Source organism: Typopeltis vanoorti, chromosome 24 (assembly GCF_054136105.1).
Source record: "Typopeltis vanoorti isolate ZY-2024b chromosome 24, IOZ_Tvanoo_1.0, whole genome shotgun sequence".
Lineage (NCBI taxonomy): Eukaryota > Metazoa > Arthropoda > Arachnida > Uropygi > Thelyphonidae > Typopeltis > Typopeltis vanoorti.
Genome location: NC_143572.1, coordinates 46,653,005 through 46,676,199, shown reverse-complemented (window position 1 = coordinate 46,676,199; position 23,195 = coordinate 46,653,005). Strand labels below are relative to the sequence as shown.

The 23,195-nt window shown below is 34.6% G+C and overlaps 1 protein-coding gene across 1 annotated transcript in view; it reads right to left on the bottom strand.

The window, feature by feature from the left end:
• Gpdh1 (Glycerol-3-phosphate dehydrogenase 1) overlaps positions 1 to 23,195 on the bottom strand; it is a 98,999-nt gene that overhangs the window by 32,558 nt on the left and 43,246 nt on the right. Inside the window, exons 6-7 of the mRNA XM_090414081.1 lie at positions 19,875 to 19,987; positions 4,549 to 4,779 (exon numbers count right to left, since the gene is read on the bottom strand). Of these exons, the coding sequence (XP_090270207.1) occupies positions 4,549 to 4,779; positions 19,875 to 19,987 (344 nt within the window). The remainder of the gene's footprint in view (positions 1 to 4,548; positions 4,780 to 19,874; positions 19,988 to 23,195) is intronic.

Genomic DNA, 23,195 nt, shown 5'->3' with positions numbered 1-23,195 from the left:
ATAGGAATTAAAACTATATTATGAACTGAATTAAATCTGAACCCAACTTATCAGAATCCGTAGCTCAGCTGGTATAGATGAAGCCCTTTGGTCAGAAAGACCCGAATTCAATTCCCATCCATGGTGTGAGGAACCTTTATCTGGTCTCTTTCGATTAAAGGTGAGTTAGACAGTTTCATATAGAGATAGGGTTTTTTTTTCACCCAGAGAGCGTTTTTTTTTTGTCCCCCAGAACAGGCAAACCGGCCCCATGAATACACACGGATTTACAGCCATTAATACTTACGACAATATGTGGAAGAGATAGGGTCCTCACCACATGTCGTAATGCCTGTAGTTAACCATGAGTCAAATCACAGTAGTCAACCTCCTAGATAGGAGATGGCACTTGAATGGGATAACAAGGAATGGCTTGTGGAACAAAAAGAGAGTACGTGTTTTCTTACTAGTAAAATTATATAAAGTACAGAGTAACATTCATGTTGAAGTAAGAAATATTAGGTTCTACAATATTCCAAAATAATGTTTCTTTACAAAAGAATGAGATACACAAAGAGATGCTAATGACACTGAGGCATCTCAATTTTTTAAGATAAATAACTTTCAATCACTTTTAACTGCATTAACTTACAACATTATATAAAAAATAAAATATGTAAATGAAGCAAGCTGCTGATATTTCTTCAGATTCAAACCAGCATCCATCTCTGGAGTACAAAAAGCACATACAACATTACAATTAAATAATTATGAAACAATTTAACTAAAGTCCTAGCATGCACCCTCTACAGCTAGATATATAGCTAACTGTCATATAGTATGTCAAGTGGAATGGAATCTATACAGTATTTTGAACAGAAATGTAGCATATCTGCAGCCAATGCTGAGTTTCAGACCATCAAAATGAGGATTCTTGAATCAATTATCAGAAAGCATATCCGAAAATACACTTTCAAAAAGTTATATCTTGGAATGAAGGAAGCTGATGCAATGCTCCTATTTCAATGTCTAATTAACATAACCAAGAGCGTCCATACAGATCTGTCAGTATAGATGAAGCCCTTTGGTTGGAAAGACCCAGGTTCATTTCCTGTCCGTGATGTTTGTAGTCAACAGAGGAACCTTTATCTGGTTCAACGAAAGGTGAGTTAGCCAGTCTCATACTGAGGAAGATTTTTCACCCAGAAACTCAGGTTTTTCGTCCCCCAGAACAGGCAAACCAGCCCCATGAACACACGCATTTACAGACATAGGACACACCGGGAGGCATAGGGCTAACCACCTTATCCTCGAATAACGATTGCAAAGCCCAGAATAGTTGGAATCATGGGTACTTAAGTGGCTGTTAGGACCACTGATGATGATTAACATAACCAAATGTTCAGGTCCTCAAAAAATTCAAGTATGAGATGTGTAGTTCAGAGGTGGATTACTACTATGCTATACTTGGCCCTGAAGAAATTTTATTTGTGTCAATCTCACCTACAAAATATTGGCAACTTATGGCACTATGAACAAATATTTAAATAAGCCAGATCCCTCACTCTAGGGACCAAATATGGAAGTCGCTCAAGCAACTTCAGTCAAAGTACTTAAAGATATCATTAAACTGTATGTGGCACTTAAGAAGTATGGTGACAAAATAATTTCAGTATTTGATGGTTGTTAGTCTACTGACATGAACAGCAGTTGTTTTCAAACTTTTTTGGTCAACTCAGAAAATAAGCAATGATTTGCAGACATGATTAGCAATGATCTGAGTCATCCATTAAATCTTACCAATATATTTTGATAATTCAAACAATCAATGAGTGTCCTATACACCAGTACAGTAGTCTATGGCAATTTTACAGATTTCATTCTTCTGTTTCCATTTATATAACAAAAATTCTGGACAAATCTTGATATCTAGCAACTATTAAAAAACCTGCAATTCATGCATACAATCCAAGAAATTATCTCCTACAACAGCAGTAGCACGATTCTACTGTATCTGAAAGTGAACACATAGAAAAGAGCAACAGCTATATCAGAGATAGGCAGAAAACTACTGGTGGGATTGATGGGTCTCGGACGAATGTATTAGCAATTACAACTGGAATGCATCCGCAAGAAAAACAACCTGGGCCATACAGCAACATGCAACACTTGAAAAGGTGATTACTGTATGAATTCTGTGAAATCTAACTTTGAAATTAAAATATTCATTATTGTTAAGAATTTCACAATTATTAGAAACACTACCAAATGTACTGAATTTTTGATAAATATATAATCTGCAGGGTGCTTAAGGGTCAAAGCTGTATAACTGAGAGGAGACCTCCACATAGCTTTTAAAGGAATGCGGAGAACCGACTAGCACTTCTGACCTAATGTCCAATCCTCACCTTCTCGTGGTGCACCCTGTTGGGTATCTACCTGGTTACTGAACGAACGAGGATGGGCTGGCAATTTGGAATTTAGCCAACTAAATTGTATTCTTATTGGTTAAACCAAAATAAAAAATGATGGTACAACATTACAAAATTTCATGCCGGCTGGGGCATCGCCAGGATAAACAAGTCCCCCCATTTGCTTTCACTAGGGAACCAGGGCGAACAGCGAAAAGTCAGCTACTGGAACAAATCTGAAAACACACCCCAACTCAACATCACCAGTTAAAGATCGGTACTATCAACATAAGAAGCCTGAATGGCAAAGAAATGGAGCTAGCTGAGGAATTAGATAAGTACCAGATCAACATAATAGGGGTGACTGAAAAAAAAAAAAAAAACTGGTGAGATCTTTCTGAGCAATAAATACAAAATGTTATATTCAGGCAATGACAATCAAGGAAAAGAAGGAGTAGCCATAGTATTCAACACAAAATACGAAGCTAATCTTCTTGAATGGCAGGCTGTCTCAAGTAAAGTGATGTGGGCAAATATGAGAATGAGGAACTGGACAATGAGACTTATTTGTGCCTATGGTCCCACAGAAGGCTCTACTAAGGTAGAAGGGGAGGAATTTTTTGAGGCTTTAGAAAACGCAACTGACACAATGAAAAAGGAAAAGTTGGTCCTTGTTGAGGATCTAAATAGCAGAATAGGAAACAATTGTCAGACATACAAAAATATTTTGGGAAAATTTGGAGAAAAGAGCAAAGCTAATAATGATAGCAAATACCTGTTGGATTTCTGCTCAGGACATGGACTGGTTATTACTAACACCATGTTCCAACATAAAAATGTGCACAAATTCACATGGAGAGAAGAGGCAAGGAATAAGAAAATTCTCATTGACTATGTTATTGTTGATAGTGATGTTTTCTCCCTGGTGCAGAACACCAGAGTGTACAGAGGATTTGAAATTGGAAGATCACTATTTAGTCTTGAGCAGGATAAAATTGAATTTCATATTGAAAAGAATAACATGTAAGAAAGCTTTAAAGTGAATAAAAGTTGAACAGCTCTCAGATGTGAACTGTACACTAAAATACACAAAGATTATTGAAGAAAAAAATGAAAGAGTTTGAGAACAGAAACCAAACCTTGGAGATTCAGTGGCAAGCCTTGAAGAAAACCCTGATTGATTCACCCAGAGAGACATGTGGTGAGGTTGTCTGCAAAGATAGAAAAATCAGGATTCCATGGTGGACACAGGAAGTTAAAGAGGCAGTGAAGGAAAAGAAGAAATCATATCAAAAGTTCCTGGCAAATAAGTCAGCTTTGTTCTTAGAGAATACAGAGTCAAATGTAAGAAAGCGAAACGCTGTGTAAAACTAGCTAAACAAAAGTCATGGGAGAACTTTGGCATGAACACAGAAAATAAATATCAAGAAGGTGGTATGATATTCTGGAGGTTGTTGAAGAAGCTTAGAAATAGAGGAAAGAGTGCTGTGAAAGGAGTTAGAGATGATAAAGGTGACATGAAAACAGGAGAAAAAGATATCCTTGAAGTATGGAGTAATTACTTTGAAAACTTGCTAAATGAAATAAGCAGTGATGATAGCACAGTGGTAAAAAACACTCAACAAGCATACAGTCAGGAATATATTTGATGATAAGTTCCACTAGGCCAGTCATTAGAAAATCATCTTTTACATTTGTCACTACAAAAAACAAAAACGGCCTAGTTAATTCTTCCTCCCCCCCACATACTTGCTCACTTGTTTTCATTAACTGTGGAAGGTGAAAATTATTTTTTTAACTCAGAATTTTTCAAAATACAGATTCATGCTTATGTCATTTTGATTGCGAGTGAATTTGAACAACCAAATAAATACTAAGAGAATGAATTCAGGCAATTAAATAATACTTAGAAAAATATAAACTAATACAGATTAAATTAAAATCAGTGGTAGGTGGCAGTTTAATTATTTTAAGTAGCATAGAGGTTAGGTTTGTGTCTAATAAGATATGCATATTAAGTTTAATTTCTCATTTCATGCTATGTCGCAGGTTTATCTCCAAATTTCTGATTGTATAATATTCATTTAATACAACATCAGGTGTCACCATACCACATTGTAAAGAAGTCGCAAAAAAAAAAAAAAAAAAAAAAACTCACTTTGCGAGATGTAACAAATTCTTCAGCAACACGTCTATTTCTTCCACCATAACATGTTGTAATTAAATCTGCAATACCACAACTTTCAAAGAAAGTACTCTGTTTGGACCCTTTATAGAAGACCTCTGCATATTTAATCATTTCCATCAATCCAAGACGAATTACAGCAGCCTTTGTGTTGTTTCCCAATTTAAGACCATCAACAAATCCAGCTCCACAAGCCACAACATTCTAATGAAAGTAAAATGCACATACATATATATATTCTTTTAATTGTGCAAGGGTAAAACTAAATTTCTATATAGTATAGAACTCAAATAAAATTCATATTTCTACAGCTTTCTCAACGATCACTAAATCTATTTCCAAAATGCATCAAAAATAAACATCATGAAAATATCCACTGCCAAGGAACACAGATGAATGGAGAAAATTAATCTCATAGGTCAGTGGTGTTCAACCATTTTTACTACGCAAGCTACTGCTACCTTTCTATAAAAAGTTATTCAGCAATCTACTCTCTCATATATCAGTTATTTGGCGATCTACTTTCTTATATAGATCACGTTCCCCCAACCTGATATTTGATTACACACAAATAAACAACTAAAAAAATATCCAACTGAAAACTTTATTTGTGTATTTAAAAATTTATTTATCACTTTTAATTATTTTAATACAACAAAAAAAACAAAACAAATATATTGGAATAAAATATTTATTTCTCTATTTTGGAAAACCAAAGTTAGAAAAAACAACAGATTGATTACAAACTCACAAGTTACCGGAAATGTTGGTTTATTTAAAAAAAGTTCATGTGAAATTTGGCATTGTTTGGACCTCGCAATATTTTCAGTCAAGTTGATATGAAGAAGTAGCCAATCGCAGACTAATTACAAATGATCATTTGTAATTTGGTTTCTTAATTGATTTTTTATAACGTTCATATTTGAAAAAGCGGATTCTGACAAGTATGTCGATCCAAAACACGACAGAATTTTTCACGCAATATCAGTTAATATTGGAAATTTTTCATGTGCATACTTCCAAATGACTTCATTTTAAATTATTGTACAACAGAAGTTCCCTATCATCATCATCTGCCTGTAATTTAAATAACCGGCGTTGCAGGGCTTTTCCTCAAACAGAATTTACAATTTTAAATGTAATATCCAAAACATCTTTTGTGTTAAATCTTTTACTACACAGTACTTCTTGGTGAATAACAGTGGTACGTTAAAAAATCTGGATATTTGTCATCGTTTTTACATAATGAAATGAAGCCTGATTTATTATCTATCATTGCAGGAGCACCATCAGTAGTAATAGACAAGTTTAAAAAGCGGAAGTTTGTGTTGTTTCACAAATTCAAATGCCGAAAAAATGTCTTCTCCCCTAGTCCTTCCCAATAATAGTATAATTTTCAAAAGTTCTTCTTTACTTGAATAATCTTGAAATACCATGCGAATAAATACCATTAACTGAGCAATATCAGTGAAGTCGTTTGATTCATCAAATTGTAATGAAAATGCAACACACTGGTGAATGTCTGACATTAACTGAGTATTCAGATCGGCACTTAAAATTTCAACTCTTCTCATAACTGTTGTTCTGGAAAGTTGTAAATCTTTAATATTCGAAATGATTTCATTTTTATTTTTAAAATCAGAAAATAAAGATTCTGCTGCTGCAAGAAACAATTCTTTTATTAACTCTCCATCAGTAAAAGGCTTTTTTGTTTTTGCTAATAAATGACACTTTCAAAGATGCAATAGCAACTGATATTGGTTTATTTATTACTTTCAAAATCATATTTTGTTGTCCAGAAAGTCCTGCCTTTAAATTTATAATTTTTGATTTACATATTTCAGAATTTTTGGAAAAATCTTCATCATATTTTGCATGTAGCGATCGAAAATGTCTCTCAATATTACCGTTTTTTGGAATTGCTACAGATGAATTACAAATCAAACAACACTTTCCATTTACCATTGTAAAAAAAAATCCGTTTCCCATGCCTTGTGAAAATGATACGTCTTCGATTTCTTTTATACACTCATGATTATCCTCAAATTAAATGAAACACATACGATGTGCTTTTGTTATACGTCTACTTTTGCTATCTAGTTGTTACTGCGGCATTGTAAACTTTTATTATTATTTAACTTTGCATACTTGTAATTTCTATTAATTATTTGTGATGTCTTTTACTCTATACTTTAGTCTCCGTTATTCTAATTTGTTGTGCGCACTTTCTCTCTCTCAGAATCTCTCTTGTTTATCTACCTTTCGCATTATGAGTCTTATGTCCAAGATATTAGAAAATTTATTTAAAATGAGATTGTGCCACTAATATCTTTGATTAGCAAAAAGAACTGAAATATACGGCCAGTAGATTTCTCTCTCTCTTTCTCTAACACAAATTCCTACATTAAAACTTTCACAAACAGTTGTGGCCTATTCTTTTTCTTAATTTCATGCTTTGGCCAACTCACTTAGATTTCCATTCCACAAGTCCAATTTATTTTAGAAACAGTGCAGTTGTAAATAAATAAACAAACAGGCAGCACTCTTTTAACAAGAAAGTCAAATGACAATTATTTACATTACTATGAAATATACACAATTTTAACGTTAAGGAGATTGCTTTCTCTATCCATCTATAAAAACTCTTTAGCAAAAATTAGAACCTTCTTTGTTCAACATTAAATACTTTCTTTACCACATAAAGTTACCTACTCTCAGTTTACAAATTTTTACTTATTAATCTCTAAGCTTACTCGTAAAGAGGTTACCTAAATAAGTTATCTTTACACATTTGATATCAACCTCTAATGCCAATTGATTCTCTTATGGACATTTCTTAACACTATTAAACATATCTTAAAAGTCTTTCTTGTATCAACTATAACAGGAATTATATAAAAGTTTTAAACTTACAAAGGCTCTGTATCTCACATTCAATCAAAAGTCTTTCACTAAAAGTTCTATGACAATTCTTTAGTCTCAGATCTTCTTCAGGAAATTTTGGCTCGGCTGTATCTCATCGGGAACGTAGCGGGCTGTGGGCTCATTCAGCTCCGGCAAAAGGTTACTCTCCCTCGGCGAAAAGAAAAACTTGCGAGCGAAGGTGCTTCGGGAAATTTGCCTTGCCTTTTCTCCTCTGCTTGGGCTCGCCGAAAATGCCTGGACGACTGCCTTCCTTTTCTGCCGTTTCAACAACTAGAACTGCCGCCAACTGTTAACTGGATCCCTCTCTGGCCTGGAAACTTTTCTCCAGCAATTGGAACTCTTCCTTTCAGCAATTTGAAACCTTGTCTGCGGCCTAGAAGTAGTCTCTCTCTAGCGACGTCTCGAACCGAGAAGCTCCTATCTGGAAGCAGGAAAACTCCTCTCTCAAGCAACGTGGATCCAGGACCCCTTCTGCTTGCTTCAGTCCCTTTTTATCAGGCCTCCTCTGAGACCTCGCATGAAGTTTGGCAACCCCCAAAGAATTGGTATGAGTCTTTCATCTTACGTTTCAAGTTCAGCATGCCTTTTGTTCTCCTCCACTTTCTTTTGATTGTAAGTTACCGGCCATCGGAAAGTTGTTTGAACTCTTTCTGACTGGCTTCGGAGATGTTTACACTTAGAGCCTGCAAGCCTTTCTCATACATACAAGTTTCAATAACAATCTTTCTAATGCCGCCATGTACAACTTCGGTGACAAAAACATTGCCTTTGTTTTTAACACTCTAACATATTCTTATTAAAGCAGTATATACAGTTAGCTTCAAAAGAGTTATTTACAAAAACATCTAATACAAACTATACCGAGACAAAGTTTATTTTTTTACAATATTCACATGGGACTTAACCTAAGTAAAAAATCTATGTAATGTGCTTTGGAATATTTAATATTTAAGCTACAATCGAGTTTTTACACTTTGCTTATAATCATATTCACTCGGCTTGCTGTTTGACTTCCACTGATCCAAATTAATTCATTTACCCAGACTTATAAGAAAATTACTGATTTGACAATTTTAATGAAAAATAAATAAAATACACTTAAAGCAAATTAAAAATAATACAAAATAATGATAAATAAAATATTATGTTTACAGTTTTAATTAAATTTGTAAGTAAGGAGGAATACACAAGAGATCGACCAAAAATCGCTCCACGTTCGATGGGTTGAACACCCCTGTTATAAGTGATACACATTTTGCAAAATGTGTCATGAAACTATGATACATTCATTCTCTATAATCAAGTCATTGGTATCAAAATAAAATGTACTTAGGAACAATAATGAATGTTTAGAAAAATTCTAATGATAGATATAATGACTAGCACATATGATAAAAAAATATCCCTAAAGGAACATTATTCTCAGATGAACTATAAATATTAAGATAGATATATATCCTAAAATATTCATTTTTAATACTGTTGAGAAAAATTTAACTCTTGATTTCTTTAACAAATTACCCCAACATTGATTAATATTAAACAGCCACCTCTCTGATATCTCATAATTTGAATACCTGATATTCACCTATAACAAGGGCTCCTGTAAGTGCAGAAGAAAATTAATTTTCCCCTGCATCTGTAACAGTGCTATAGATAATCTCTTATAAATTAGCTGAATGTCTCATCAACATCTTAAAAGAAAACTTATTTCATCATTTCTACAAAATAAAAGACAACAGTACAATAAAAGAAGGAGGTTCAAACCTTCTATATAAAGCTCCTTCAGAAATTTTTAGCTCATTCTACAGATATAATAAATATGCAGTGAACTTGCCAGTGGCTGGAAAAATAAACAGCTTCCTAGATTACAGTTCCCTCATGTTAATGGCATATGAACTAAGAAAAATGAGAGACTGTAGATGGCAATTTTATGATTGATTTTGGTATTCATCATTATTTACATATCACCATCAATATCGATCCACTGGTGGATGAAGACCTTTCCAAGAATGTTAGTCAATTGCTTTCTTTTACCATGACACTCCTGCAAATCTGATTTCATCAATCCACCATGATTCTGATCAGGTTTGTGGTAATTTTTCTTCCTGTGGAATCCAACCCAGTACTTCTTTTTCCCACTGAGAGTCTTGTCTTTGGTTCCTTTTGTGATCCCAAGCATACATTTTTCCATACTAAATTATGTTGTTCTTAAAAAACCAAGTTTCCTTTGCATTTAATGTCTGTTTTGCATCCTACACTGGTTAAAAGCTTTCCTTTTTTAGGAATAGCAGTAATTGGCTTTAAGAATATTGACTGAACTTTTCCAAATGCTTTGAAACATCTAAGCATTATTCATCTTGACTTCTTCCATGGTAATAATATATAATATTGATCTAATAATATTCATTGTCCTAAATATGTATAATGATTCACTTGTTCAATTTCATTATCATTTATTTCTAATTGCACACAGATACTGAATACAACTTTTCTTACTTTCAGGTTACACAGCAATCAGCAATCATTATGAATAATTATAGAGACAAACTGTGTTGAAGAACTTTAATTTATTATAAGAAAAACATTTATAATAAATAGCAACAACAAGAAAGCAATCCAGTGAATCTTCCACAAAAATACAAATAAAAAAAGATTACAGTAAGGCCATCCCTTATATACACGAAGATTACCTGAAAGAATAGACAATACACTACAAAAATACAATATTAAAACCAACAATAAAAATAAAAACTATACTAAGTACTTCTAAAGATTCCCTTCTTTCCATTGCCCACCCAGGTTTATATCAGATCTGTTGCATCTGTAACCTACCCTATGTAGGTGAAACAGACTATACAATCCCAAAACAATAAGAACAAACAACATATTAGGTACCTTTGTCATGGGAAAAGCAGGTCTTTCTGACTATACACTTGAAACATGTCACCAGACTGAGTGGAAAGGCACCCAAGTCCTTACATTAGAGCCAAAACATGGTGTGAACACACATTCAAGGAAATGTGAACTACTTATCAACCAACCAAATGTGAACAAAAATGTTTGAAAGTCCAATAATGTTGATGGCTCATCTATAACCCACATAACATCTGATAAAGAAGAATAAACCACATAGTGAATGCCAGAAGAAAAAAAATTTAACTGGATAACAACACACTAACTCTCAGATAGCAAACAGAAATTTAAAGGTAACAGGACTAAAAGAAATCAAAACTGCTAATGTAGTTTTACTAAGATAATTATGTTTTATTTTATTACTTTTTTTTTCCAGCAGAGGTCAGGATATGGTCAACAGCTGACCAAAAGTTATTCTCAGTGCACTTTCCTGAAGATGACCTTGATATAAAGATCAAAGAATCAAATTTTATTTTAATTTTAATTAAACATGACAGTATCTCCATAATTATTCATAATGATTGAACATAACTTGGGTTTTCTTCTTTATATTTATCTTCATACAATATGTCTTGATAGCAATTTGAAATTCACATGGACTCAGAATAAACATAACTCTCATCTGCGAAGTGTAAATGGCTTAAATATCTCCCATTTGTCTTCAAACTTTCTTTCTTCCCAATCAAGAAGTTTGAATATTACTTCTAAAATGCTGTGAATAGTTTTGGGGATATTGTGTCACCTTGTCTTATGCCTCTCTGAATTTCCACACTGAAAATGTTTCCATTAAAAACAAATTGCTGTCGCAATGATGCAGGCTGATTTACTGACAGATATAAAATGAATGCTCCATTTGTTGATTTAGTAGGACCTTAGGTACTGCACAGGTTTTTACTGAAGCAAAGGCTTTCTCATAATCAATAAAACCAAGAAATAATGGGAGTTGGTATTCATTTTACATGATTCAATAATCTGTTATACAACTCAAATATGGACCATTACCTCTAAAACCTGCCTATTCTTTTGACTATGCAAGTTCTAGAGTTGATAAAGCTCATGAGCCAAGACTTCTGAAGAATTTTCTACAAGTTATAACTAATTTATCTGACTACATATCAGTACAGTCAAGTCACTTTTTTTTTTTTTGACAAAGGAATTTGTATACAAAACCAATGGCAGTGGATTTCCAATCTTTCTTCTTCTCCTTGAAAGACTTATTTTTTATAAGAAAATTAAAATTATATATTAACTCATAAGTAGAAATTTGTGCTACCTAGCCTCACTGCATATGCTCACTAGGTACTTTAATTCATTTCAATATCATCCTATGAATACAATTTATCACAAGAAAAGTAATTCCTAAACATTTTCCTTTTCAGATCATATTGGCATAAATTTCCTTGTCAATAATTCATTGTGGGGTATTTAATGTGAATGTGTATAATCAGAAAAACTACACAAAAGCAAAATATATACCCAAGCAAGTCAACATCCCTCTCAAAACGATGAGATCTCAAAACACTTATTTCATGTTAACAAAGATTTGTTTCACTGATAACATCTTAAATGAGCTAAAAGTTTTGGAGGACTCTTAAAAAAATAATGGTACAACTATTGTACTATCAGTAAAATTCATCAACAACCATCAGCATCAAATTCCTGATATATTCCCTCTAGGTATATATCAGGAATTATATACCCTGATATATATGCCCTCAAGGGTGTACAGGATATGATAGTACTACATGAAAAAGAACATCATTACAAACTTCCTATCTACAATTTTCCTCCAAATCAGTCTGTTACCTGTCAAGACTCCAACATTATCAAACTTTATATTTCTATATTCTAAGTCACTTTTTAACGTATCAATCCATCTATGTCTTGGTCTTCCTCTGGGTCTTTTTCCTGCCAACCTGGCAGAGAACGCTTGTTTTGCTAATCTTTCCTCTCCCATTCTGTTTAAGTGACCATACCATCTGAGATTAGCTCTGCTAACACATTACTGCATGCTGACAATGTAAAGTTCTTTCCTAATATCCTCGTTTTTAATATGATATTGCCAATGATGCCATCTGTTCATGCCCTTAATCTTTCTCAGAACTCATATCTGTGGTCTCTAGTCTTTAGTCAAGTGTTTTACTTCTGACCCAGCTCTCAGATCCATAAGTTAAAGTTGGCTTGAATACTGTTTTGTATACAGCTAATTTCTCTCTTATTCCATATAAATTTATTCAATTGACTTCCTACCATACCAGCTTTGTTGATTCTGTTGTCTATTTCCATATTTAAGTTACCCATCTTCACTAAAAATCATGCCTAAGTAGCTGAAATGTTTTACTTGTTCTATAGGTTCTCCATTCATAATGCAGTTGATATTTTCAGTGTTTCTATCTATTTTCATTGTCTTTGTCTTCTTAATGCTGACCTTCATACCATATCTATTACAACAGCTATTCAATTAAGTCAGGGAATCTTGCAGACATGGTGGATTTATTTAGAGGTATAACATCATCTGCATAAAGAAAACAGCTGATATTAACATCTCCAATTTTGATATCAGGTTTAATACCATTTTCCTTCATAATGTGATCCATATAGATAATGTACATCCCTGTCTGACACCAGATTTAACATTAAACCACCTTCCTGTACTTCCTTCAGTTCTAACTGTTGATTTACAACTCAAAGACAAAGTATTGCTTGATATGATGCCCCACTGACAACATATAACTGTAGCGTTTTGAATAGCTTCTCTCTTGGCACCTTGTCATATGCCTTTTCCAGATCGACAAAACTTAAATACAGATCTTTGTTATATTCCCATTATTAATCAACTATTTGTTGTAAAGTGAAAGTCTGATCCTAACAGCCTCTATTTGGCATGAATCCAGCTTGTTCTCCACCAAGCTTCTCTTCCACAATCCTTCTCAAGTATACCTGCATAGATCTTACCAGGAACACTCAGAAAAATACCTCTGTAATTCTGACATTCAGTTTTATTTCCCTTTTTATATATGGATACTATGAGAGCTCTACTCCAATAATCTGGAATTCATCATACTCTGTCCAGGCTTTCTGAACTATGCAGTGCAGCCACTGTAAGACTTTTATACTTCCATAATTGAGATATCTGGTCGAATATCATCTACTGCTGCCTTTTCCACATTTCAGGCTTTTGATAGCTTTTTCTACTTCAAGTATGGATATGTATTCCTGATGTTTTTTTTTTTTTTTTTTTTTTATCACTGTGCTTATCAGTGCCAGTTCATTTAGCAGCTATTCAAAGTAATTACTCTATACTTCAAGGATATCTTTTTCTCCAGTTTTCATATCACCCTTGTCATCTCTAATTCCTTTTACAGCACTCTTTCCTCCATTTCTAAGCTTCTTCAACAACCTCCAAATATCTTACCACCTTCTTGATATTTATTTTCTATGTTCTTACCAAAGTCTTCCCATGACTTTTGTTTAGCTAGTTTTACACAGTGTTCAGCTTTCTTACATTTGTCTCTGTATTCTCTAAGAGCATAAGCTGACTTATTTGCCAAGAACTTTTGATATGCTTTCTTCTTTTCTTTCACTGCCTCTTTAACTTCCTGTGTCCACCATGGAGTTCTGATTTTTCTATCCTTACAGTTTCTAGTTTACAGCTATCGTTACACTACCACACAGACAACCTCACCACATGCCTCTTTAGCTGAATCAATCAATGTTTTCTTCAGGACTTGCCACTGAATCTCCAAGGTTTGGTTCCTATTTTCAAACTCTTTCATTTTTTCTTGAATAATGTTTATGTATTTTAGTCTAGAGTTCACATCTGAGAACTGCTCAACTGTTATTCACTTTAAAACTTTCTTACATGTCATTCTTTTCAGTATGAAATTCAATTTTATCCTGCTCAAGACTAAATAGTGATCTTCCAATTTCAAATCCTCTACACTCTGGTGTCCTGAACCAGGGAGAAAACATCACTATCAACAATAACATAATCAATGAGACCTTTCTTATTCCTTGCCTCTTCTCGTCATGTGAATTTGTGCACATTTTTATGTCGGAACATTGTGTTAGTGATAACCAGTCCATGTCCTAAGCACAAATCCAACAGGTATTTGTGATTATTATTAGCTCGTCACTTTTCTCCAAATTTTCCCAAAATATTTTTGTATGTCTGACATTCATTTCCTACTCTGCTATTTAGATCCCCAACTTTTCCTCTTTCATTATGTCAGTTGGTTTCTCTAAAGCCTCAAAAATTCCTTCACTTCTACCTTAGTAGAACCTTCTGTGGGAACATAGTCACAAATAAGTCTCATTGTCCAGGTCCCCTTTCTCATATTTGCCCACATCACTCTTTGAGAATGCCTGGCATTCAAGAAGATTAACCTCGTATTTAGTGTTGATTACTATGGCTACTCCTTCTTTTTCTTGATTGTCATTGTTTGAATATAACATTTTGTATAGATTGCTCAGAAAGATCTCACCAGTTTTTGCCTTTTTTTGTTTTGGTCACCCCCTATTTTGTCGATCTACTTATCCAAAATAATAAAAATTGACTTAAACCAAAATAAAAAAAATTATGTACCATAATTTTTTTTATTTTGGTTTAAGTCAATAAGGATAGAATTTGGTCGGCTAAATCCCAAATTGCCAGCCCATCCTCATTTGTTCAGTATCCAGGTAGATACCTAACTGGGTGCGCCACGAGAAGGTGAGGATTGGACATTAGGTCAGAAGTCCTGATTGGTTCTCTGCATTCCTTTAAAGGCTATGTGGAGGTCTCCTCTCAGTTATATAGCTTTGACCCTTAAGCACCTGCCAACAACCTTATTAGCAATTAAAAAAATAACTGTAACAAGTCTGATTTCAAGGTACCATTTTCTTTATACTGTTAAAACCCTGAAAAAATGAAACCTCTTAATAGAATTCTGAAAGAAATACAGGAAGGCAATCGCAAAATTAAACAATGACATTAATGCCGATGCACACAGATTTTAGCAAGAAGCAAAGGGCAATGATGGTAGAAGAGAAGGGGAATTTCTATAAAGTAGCAAAGCTTTGATAGAAACTTCTTTTCAAGATTAATGCACTATGGTTTCTGATTTTCTGCTCCAGGAACTTGAGTCCTTTTTTTCCGAAAGTCCTGGGACTAAACAATTTCCTGCATGAAAATAATTTTTTAAATATATTATTATTATTTTTTTAAATAAAAAAAGTATCAACAGCTGTTAAATGAATATCATGATTAAGGCAGAGTAAATTTTCAAATCAGTTTTCATGTCGAAATTTTTGCATTATCCCCACTTCATCTTTTGTTATGGCCATGATACAATTGACTGCACTTCATGCAGCCTTCAACAGCTAATCTCCCTTGGTAAAAAGGTAAAAAAAAAATCTTGCATTCTGAAGTCCATTCCACAATATTTTGAATATCAACTTATGAACATGTTCTAGATATACAAATTAATAGTAAATGAAAAATTTTCATATCACCTGAATGAGCAAAAATACCAAAATATATTTTATTTCTAGTACTAGTCCATTCCAAAGACTAAAGGATCCAATTTCATTAATTCTTTAATTTTTTATGTGCTCTTAAGATATCTGAGTGGTTCTTTGGTAATCCACAATTCTGCTTTGAAACTGATTTGCATATAAAATAACTATTAGCAATTGTTCGAAATAAGATTCAATTTTGGCAGCCAATCTAGATACAATCTAACTTAATTTTCTTGTTTTACAGAAGTTTAAAATTGACTAATCAACCTTACCTCAGTAGTACAATTAGAAGAACGATGAGTCATTGCATCCTTCTATTAGAAAAGCCCTGAGTTAGATTCTAATAGTGAATGAGAGGAATCTTTATATAGGTGTATTCAATTGAAGATGAGTTAGCTGATCTCTTACAGAGGTAAGAGGGCTTTCTCCCCCCCCCACACACACACATAAAAATTGGCCAAAAGAACACATGCAGACAAAAAATAATTGTGATGATGTGTGTAATTGAAGGATTAAATAGTGGAGCATCCATCTCACAATGAATCTTCAAACTCCTTGGAAGTCATTATTATTAAGAGAGCCCTCCAGGGAGTCAAAGACTCAGCGAGGGAGACCACATACTACACATACCAGCTATCATACTTATTCTTGAATTCATTCACACTGCTTGCACTCAACATCCAATGGCAATTCATTCCAATCATGCACCACCCTCTGAAAGAAAAATCTAGCCCTCACACCCTCCTTGGCAGCCTTCATTTTCAGCTTCTAAGGATGCCCTCTCATTCTTTCCCAATCCTCCATAAACTAAAAAATTCCATCAATTTAAATCCTGTATGACTCTTTCAGAAGTTTGTAAGTCTCAATCATATCACTCCCTCTTTCTCCTGTTTGCTAGTGTCTGCAGCCTACAAATTCTCAATCTGTCTTCATAATCAGTATTCCACAATCCTGATATCACATTTAACATTCTCCTTTGTACTCTCGCCAGTATATCAGAATCACAATGGAAACCGGGAGACCAGACCTGTGCACAAGTCCAGGTGGTGAGGCTTATCAAGGCCTTATAAAGAAGCAAAATAACATCCTTATTTTTACATGTGAACGTTTGTTTCAGCACTGCAATTATCTTTTGAGTTGTATTTGCAATCTTTGCCACATGGCCCCTAAACTTCAACTTCTTATGTATTAACACTCCAAGATCCCTAGCCTAATCCCACCAATATAATACGACATTGAATATCTAATCATGCCGAAGTGAATGACTTTATATTTATTAACATTGAACTGACACCCATTTTTCTATGCCCACAATTCCAGCCTATTCAAATCATTCTGCAAAGACTGCATATCAGCAGCATTCCTGATTATCCTACCTATCTTTGCATCATCAGCAAATAACTGTATGTCACTTGTCAAATCCTTCCCAATATCATTAATGTACAGACTGAATAACAGTGGACCAAGCACTGATCCTTGTGGTACACCACTTGTTATCTTAAACCTTGCAGACTCTGATACCCCGTATACCACTTTTTGATATTTGTCAGTCAGCCATCCTCTTATCCATACTAATATTGTATAACCCAAACCCATTTTCTCCAGCAGTCTGCACATGCTGGAGAAATCGAAAAGTATCATGGTGTATCCATTCCCCCTTGTCTAGTTCGATGGTAACATTGTTATAGAATGTGAGCAAGTTGCTAAAATATGAACTTCCCTTAATAAACCCATGTTGCTCATTGCAAAGTAGAGATTTACTGTCAACCCATTTCTGAATGCAGGCCCTAACCAATTTTTCCAAAATATTCACCACCACTCCTGAGATACTAATTGGTCAACAGTTGGATACATCAGTCTTTGCACCACCCTTGTGCAATGGAATTGCCATACATTCCTGTGGAATCTTCCCTGTTCTGATACTCATATTAAATATCCTGGTCAAAGGAATGGCCAGTTCAGCTGAACACTCTTTTAGCACAAGTGCTGATATTCCATCAGTCCCTATTGCTGAATTCTTATTCAGTTTGTGCAATAGCTCTAATACCTCGGCCTCACACACCTGTTTCTTCCTAGTGAAGAGGTAACAGTGAGCTCAATGTTGCATTCACCAGGTTGATAGCTTTTAATGATATGGGCACTCATTAACTGAACAACTTCTTCTGCATCTGTAACCCTCATGCCATCTGAATTTAGAAAGTTTTTCTTTCATATTCATTCTTTCTTTTACTTGCAGCATATCGATAGATTTCTTGTGGGTTGTCTTTAGCATGCAGAGCCAGTTTCTTTTCATAATCTGACTTTGCTTTTCATACAACAGTTGTGACTATTCTAGCCTGCTGCTTATAATGTTCATAACGGAGACGTCATCATTATGCAAATTGTATTCCTTCCATCGTCCTTTTCTTACAAATCTCTTGCTTAATAAGATTACACATCCATTTGACTCCTACTCTATTTATTCTTCAAACTCTCAGGACACATTCTGATATCACATCATTTAAGTATTGTTTAAATGCTTCCCATGCACTGTCGATATTCTTTCCATCCAGCAACCGATGACATTCCGCTGAACTCAGTATACTCCTCAGTTGGTTAATTTCCTGCTTTGTAGTTCAGCATGTAACCTTTTCTGAATGGAACATTCATAAACTTAGTCACTTCCCAAGTGAGCACTGCATGATCACCATCACCAACTGGAGGCAGAATAGTTACATCTTTAACTGAAACACCCTCTGACACTATAATCAAATCTAACACTCTTTGACCTCTAGTTCCTTCTGTCACATGCTGCTTGAAGAAGTTGTCCCACAACAGCTCAATAAATGCATTTCATTCTTCTCATGAAATTCTACTTCTACCTAATCGATATTTGGATAATTAAAGTCTCCCATTATGATTACACTTTTCGCGCTCACCTTTTCTATTTGGTAATGCATTTCTTCATCACCAGCAACTGATCCCCGGGTCTGTAACAACACCCCACTATGTAATTTGTCTTGTTAGATTCCACCTCACATCAGATAGCTTCAAACTCACTGCCACATGAAATATTGTTAGTAGTATTACTACATTCATAGGTCTCAACTCTAACTGGATTTAAGTCATCCAATATCATTAGCAGCACACCCCCTCCTTTCCTATCCACTCTATCCTTCCTAAAAATACTGTACTCATGACACTCGATACCAGTTAGTAGGTCTGATTCTGATAGCCAGGTCTCACTAATTCCTACAATCTGAGGTCGCAGCATATTGACTAAGGCAACAAACTCTACCCCTTTGTTTCTGATACTCCTAGCATTCGTGTACAGACATAATAATCTATCTTTTGTATACTCTTGTTTGACAAGAGTTGGACAACTTGCAGATCTCTATTCTTCTCTAATGCCTTACACATGCAGACATCTTTGCACACATATGATGGGTCCGAACCGGGTGAAGACAAATCCGAAATTGTTCTTGCCTCGTCAACATTTCCATGACAAAGCCCATTCCTGTCATTAACACAGTTATATACCATTGTCACTCTTACACTTATCATCACCAATTCCCTCATGTACTCCCAAGGGGTGTTCAGGTTACTCTGACAGCACTACATGATTAAGTTTACATTATTATTAATCTCTTATCAACAATTTTCCTTCAAATTGGTCTCCTTGCCCTCTTTGGAAGTGTCACGATAATTCCTGGGACAGTATCCCTGTCCCAGGAATACTCATTTTTAACATATCTCTACAATCTATTAAAAAAATAAAAACTCATGTAGGATATTTTAGATTAAGAAAGATTTCAATAACCTACTCAAAAAAACAGAGCAGAGCAATCTATAACTGACCTAGACAAAAAAAAGAAAAAATAAACTATTAAAAATGCATTTCAAAAGATTCAGTGCTAATGCCTAACATCTGAAATACTAATGTAAATAAAAATAGTCTTCAATTAAATGGCAGTGCTTACTTTTAAGGCTCCACAAACTTCTATTGTCTTTATATCATCAATTACAGTGCAGCGAAAGTAATCAGTCTGAATTAAATCTTTCAAAACTTTTCCTGTATCTTTATCTTTGCACCCTAAATAAAAGTTTCATATAAATAGAATAAAAAAAATTTCTAGAAATAAATTTTAATAATATGAACATTTGAATTACATATTTAATCAAAAAATAAATTTTCAGATTAAGAGGAATAAAAGTATGCAGCTTCTTCAAACTAATATATTACAGAAGAAATTTCAGTGGACTAGCTTTACCTGAATAATTATGCAGATGATTTAATATGTGTGTACACATACAAGTAGTAGATCTTTTGTAATTGCTAGCCAAGTCTCACTAATGCCTACAACATTTGGCAATGTTGCACTAACCAATGCCAAAAACTTCCCCTTCATGTTACTTTTGGCATTAGTATATAAAAACTGCAGCATTCTTATAGGCCCCCAATCACATTTACTTCCTGAAATGACTACCCTATTCAATATTCTTGCTTGAGAGGCTATATTCTGCACTTGTTGATCACTCTACATTTGCTTCACGGGTGCCTTCACACACTCATCTGTATCTGTTCTAGTTAGTTTTGGTTTTCCTGATTTTGCATGCCCACACTCTCAGTGAACAAAGCTCTCTCTCTCTCTCTAGACACCTAACTCTGAATCCATTTAAGTGCAGTCCACCAGCATTGTGCAAATCATTCTGTCCATCAAACTGATGCCATAGGTCCACAAACTCCACATCCTTCTTCTGCAAAACCTCTGTATTGATTCATTAGCTATCATCGCCTTCTTTTTCAGTTTGCCTCTATCATAGCATGGCAGAAAACTTATAAACTTCAACTTCTCACTATAAAAGTATCGGCGAATACTAGCGTAAGCCAAAGCACATAGTCCAACACTAGGGCAATTCGTTGCAAAAGTGGGGAAAGTTCTGATCACTATTCTTGGTATTTCCCATTATGTAAAACCCATCTCCTAGGAGATGGGTTTCAACTTCTCACTTTTTTTTTTTGCTTCTTCCAATAACTCTTTCACATCTTGCCTCAAACAATATTTCTCACCTCTCAAGTGATTGGTTCCAGGCAAAACTAATTCTTTCACCTTCCCTTTCTGCATTCTAACAGCATTACTAATATTAATTTGTGCATCAGGGAAACAAGAATTGGTAGTGCTTTGTGAAGTACTCCCCTTATCACTGAATTACATAAAAAAAAATTATCTGCTTATGCTCTTTCTCTCATTTATTCTTACAATTTTCTTTTTGGCTTTACACCTCTTACTTTTTTCTGTTCTCAGTTCGACTAAGCTCTTGATGTTTGTGCAGCACTTTATCCTACGAAAATGAAAGTGAGCCATTTCTTTACTCACGTCTTCAACATTTTCCTGAACTTCTGCCACCATTGTAATTATTTCCTACTCTGCTTTTTAGATCTCCAAAAAGGACCAACTTTTCTTTTTAACTGTGTCAGTTACCTTCTCTAATGTTCCAAAAAATTCCTCCATTTCTTCCTTAGTAGAATCTTCTGTGGAACTACAGACCAAATAAGTCTCATCCAGTTCCCCATCATGATATTTGCCCACATCACTACTTGATACTGCCTGCAATTCAAGAGGATTATCTTCTTATTTAGTTTTGAATACTATAGCTACTCCTTCTCCCTGATTGATATTGCCTGAATATAACATTTTGTATTTGTTACTCAGAAAGATCTCACATGGATTTATCTTCTTTGTTTCGGTCATGACTATTACATCAAACTGGTATTTATTCAGTTCTTCTGGTGGTCCCATTTTATTTCCATGGATGCTTCTCACACTGTTAGTACCAATCTTGAAGTCTGCTGATGTTGAGGTGGGATGTGTTCCGGGATTAGTTCCAGTAGATGACTTTGTGCTGTTTGCCCTGGTTCCCCAATGAAAACAAAGGGGAGCCTTGTTTAACCAGGTGATGCCCCAGCCAGCATGAAATTTTGTCATGTTGTAGCATCATTCTGCATTGTAGTTTAAGCCAATTTGGTTGGCTAAATGCCAGATTGCCAGCCCATTGCATTCGTTCAGTATCCAGGTAGATATCTAACAGGGTGCACCACGAGAAGGTGAGATTTGGACATTAGGTCAAAAGTTCTGATCAGTTCTCCACATTCCTTAAAAGCCTACGTGAAGGTCTATATGATCAAACTCCGGATGATTTGAATGAGATCTCTCACAGTACCCATCTATACAAAAGAGAAATAAAACTGACTTCCTATATTGAGCATTCCAGGCAAGATTTATGAAATCATATTTGAAGAAAAAATATGCCAGGCCAAACAGGCATATTGTTTTGCTACAGGGATTGCCGAAATCATTTTCAGTTTAACAGAAAATAATCAAGCAATACCGTCTATATTTGAATTGTAAATCAGTATTAGAACTGAGGGAGGTAGAGACAAATGCAAGCATTATCTCCACTGTTATTCATCCATACAGATCACATTACCAGGACTCCAGAAATACAACTTAATCTAAAAGCCACAAAAATATTTTACTTGCACAAGGTATAGGTCTACTTAGTGGGTTTAAATATGTCACAACACACTCACAACAACTCACTTTGTGTTTTCTTTTTTTAAATTGTTCATAATGAAATGTAAATGGGATGCTTAAGAATCAAAGCTGCATCCTTAAGCACAATGTAAAGGAATGTGAAAAAGGAAAACCATCACAATGTAAAGGAATGCAGAGAACCGATCAGGGCTTCTGACCTAATGTCCAATCCTTCTTGTGGTGCATCCTGTTAGGCATCTACCTGGATACTGAAAGAACATGATGGGCTGGCAATTTGGGATTCAGCCAACCATATTTTATTCTTATTGGCTTAAACCACAATGTAAAATGATGGTATAACATTACAAAATTTCATGAAGGCTGGAGTGTCGCCTGGTTAAACAAAGTCCCCATCAAGAACCGAAAAAAAATCTACTTCTGAAAGGTTTCAACTTCGCTTTAACACCAAGCTACTTACCAAAAATTGACATCATAGCTCAAATAGAGAAAGGAATACGAAATTTGCCTGGTGATACATCAGATCTCATCCATATACAGAATACAGCACTGCTATTACAAAGCAAATTACCACCAAGGAACCTACCTTATACTGAATACACAGCCCTCAAAGAACTAAAATCAGACAAAAATATCATTATAATTAAGGTGGTTAAAGGGAATGCAACGGTAGTTTTGAACTCAGAGGATTATAACAAAAAAATGAAAACTCTTCTTGAAGATACTAATACCTATACACCTTTAGAC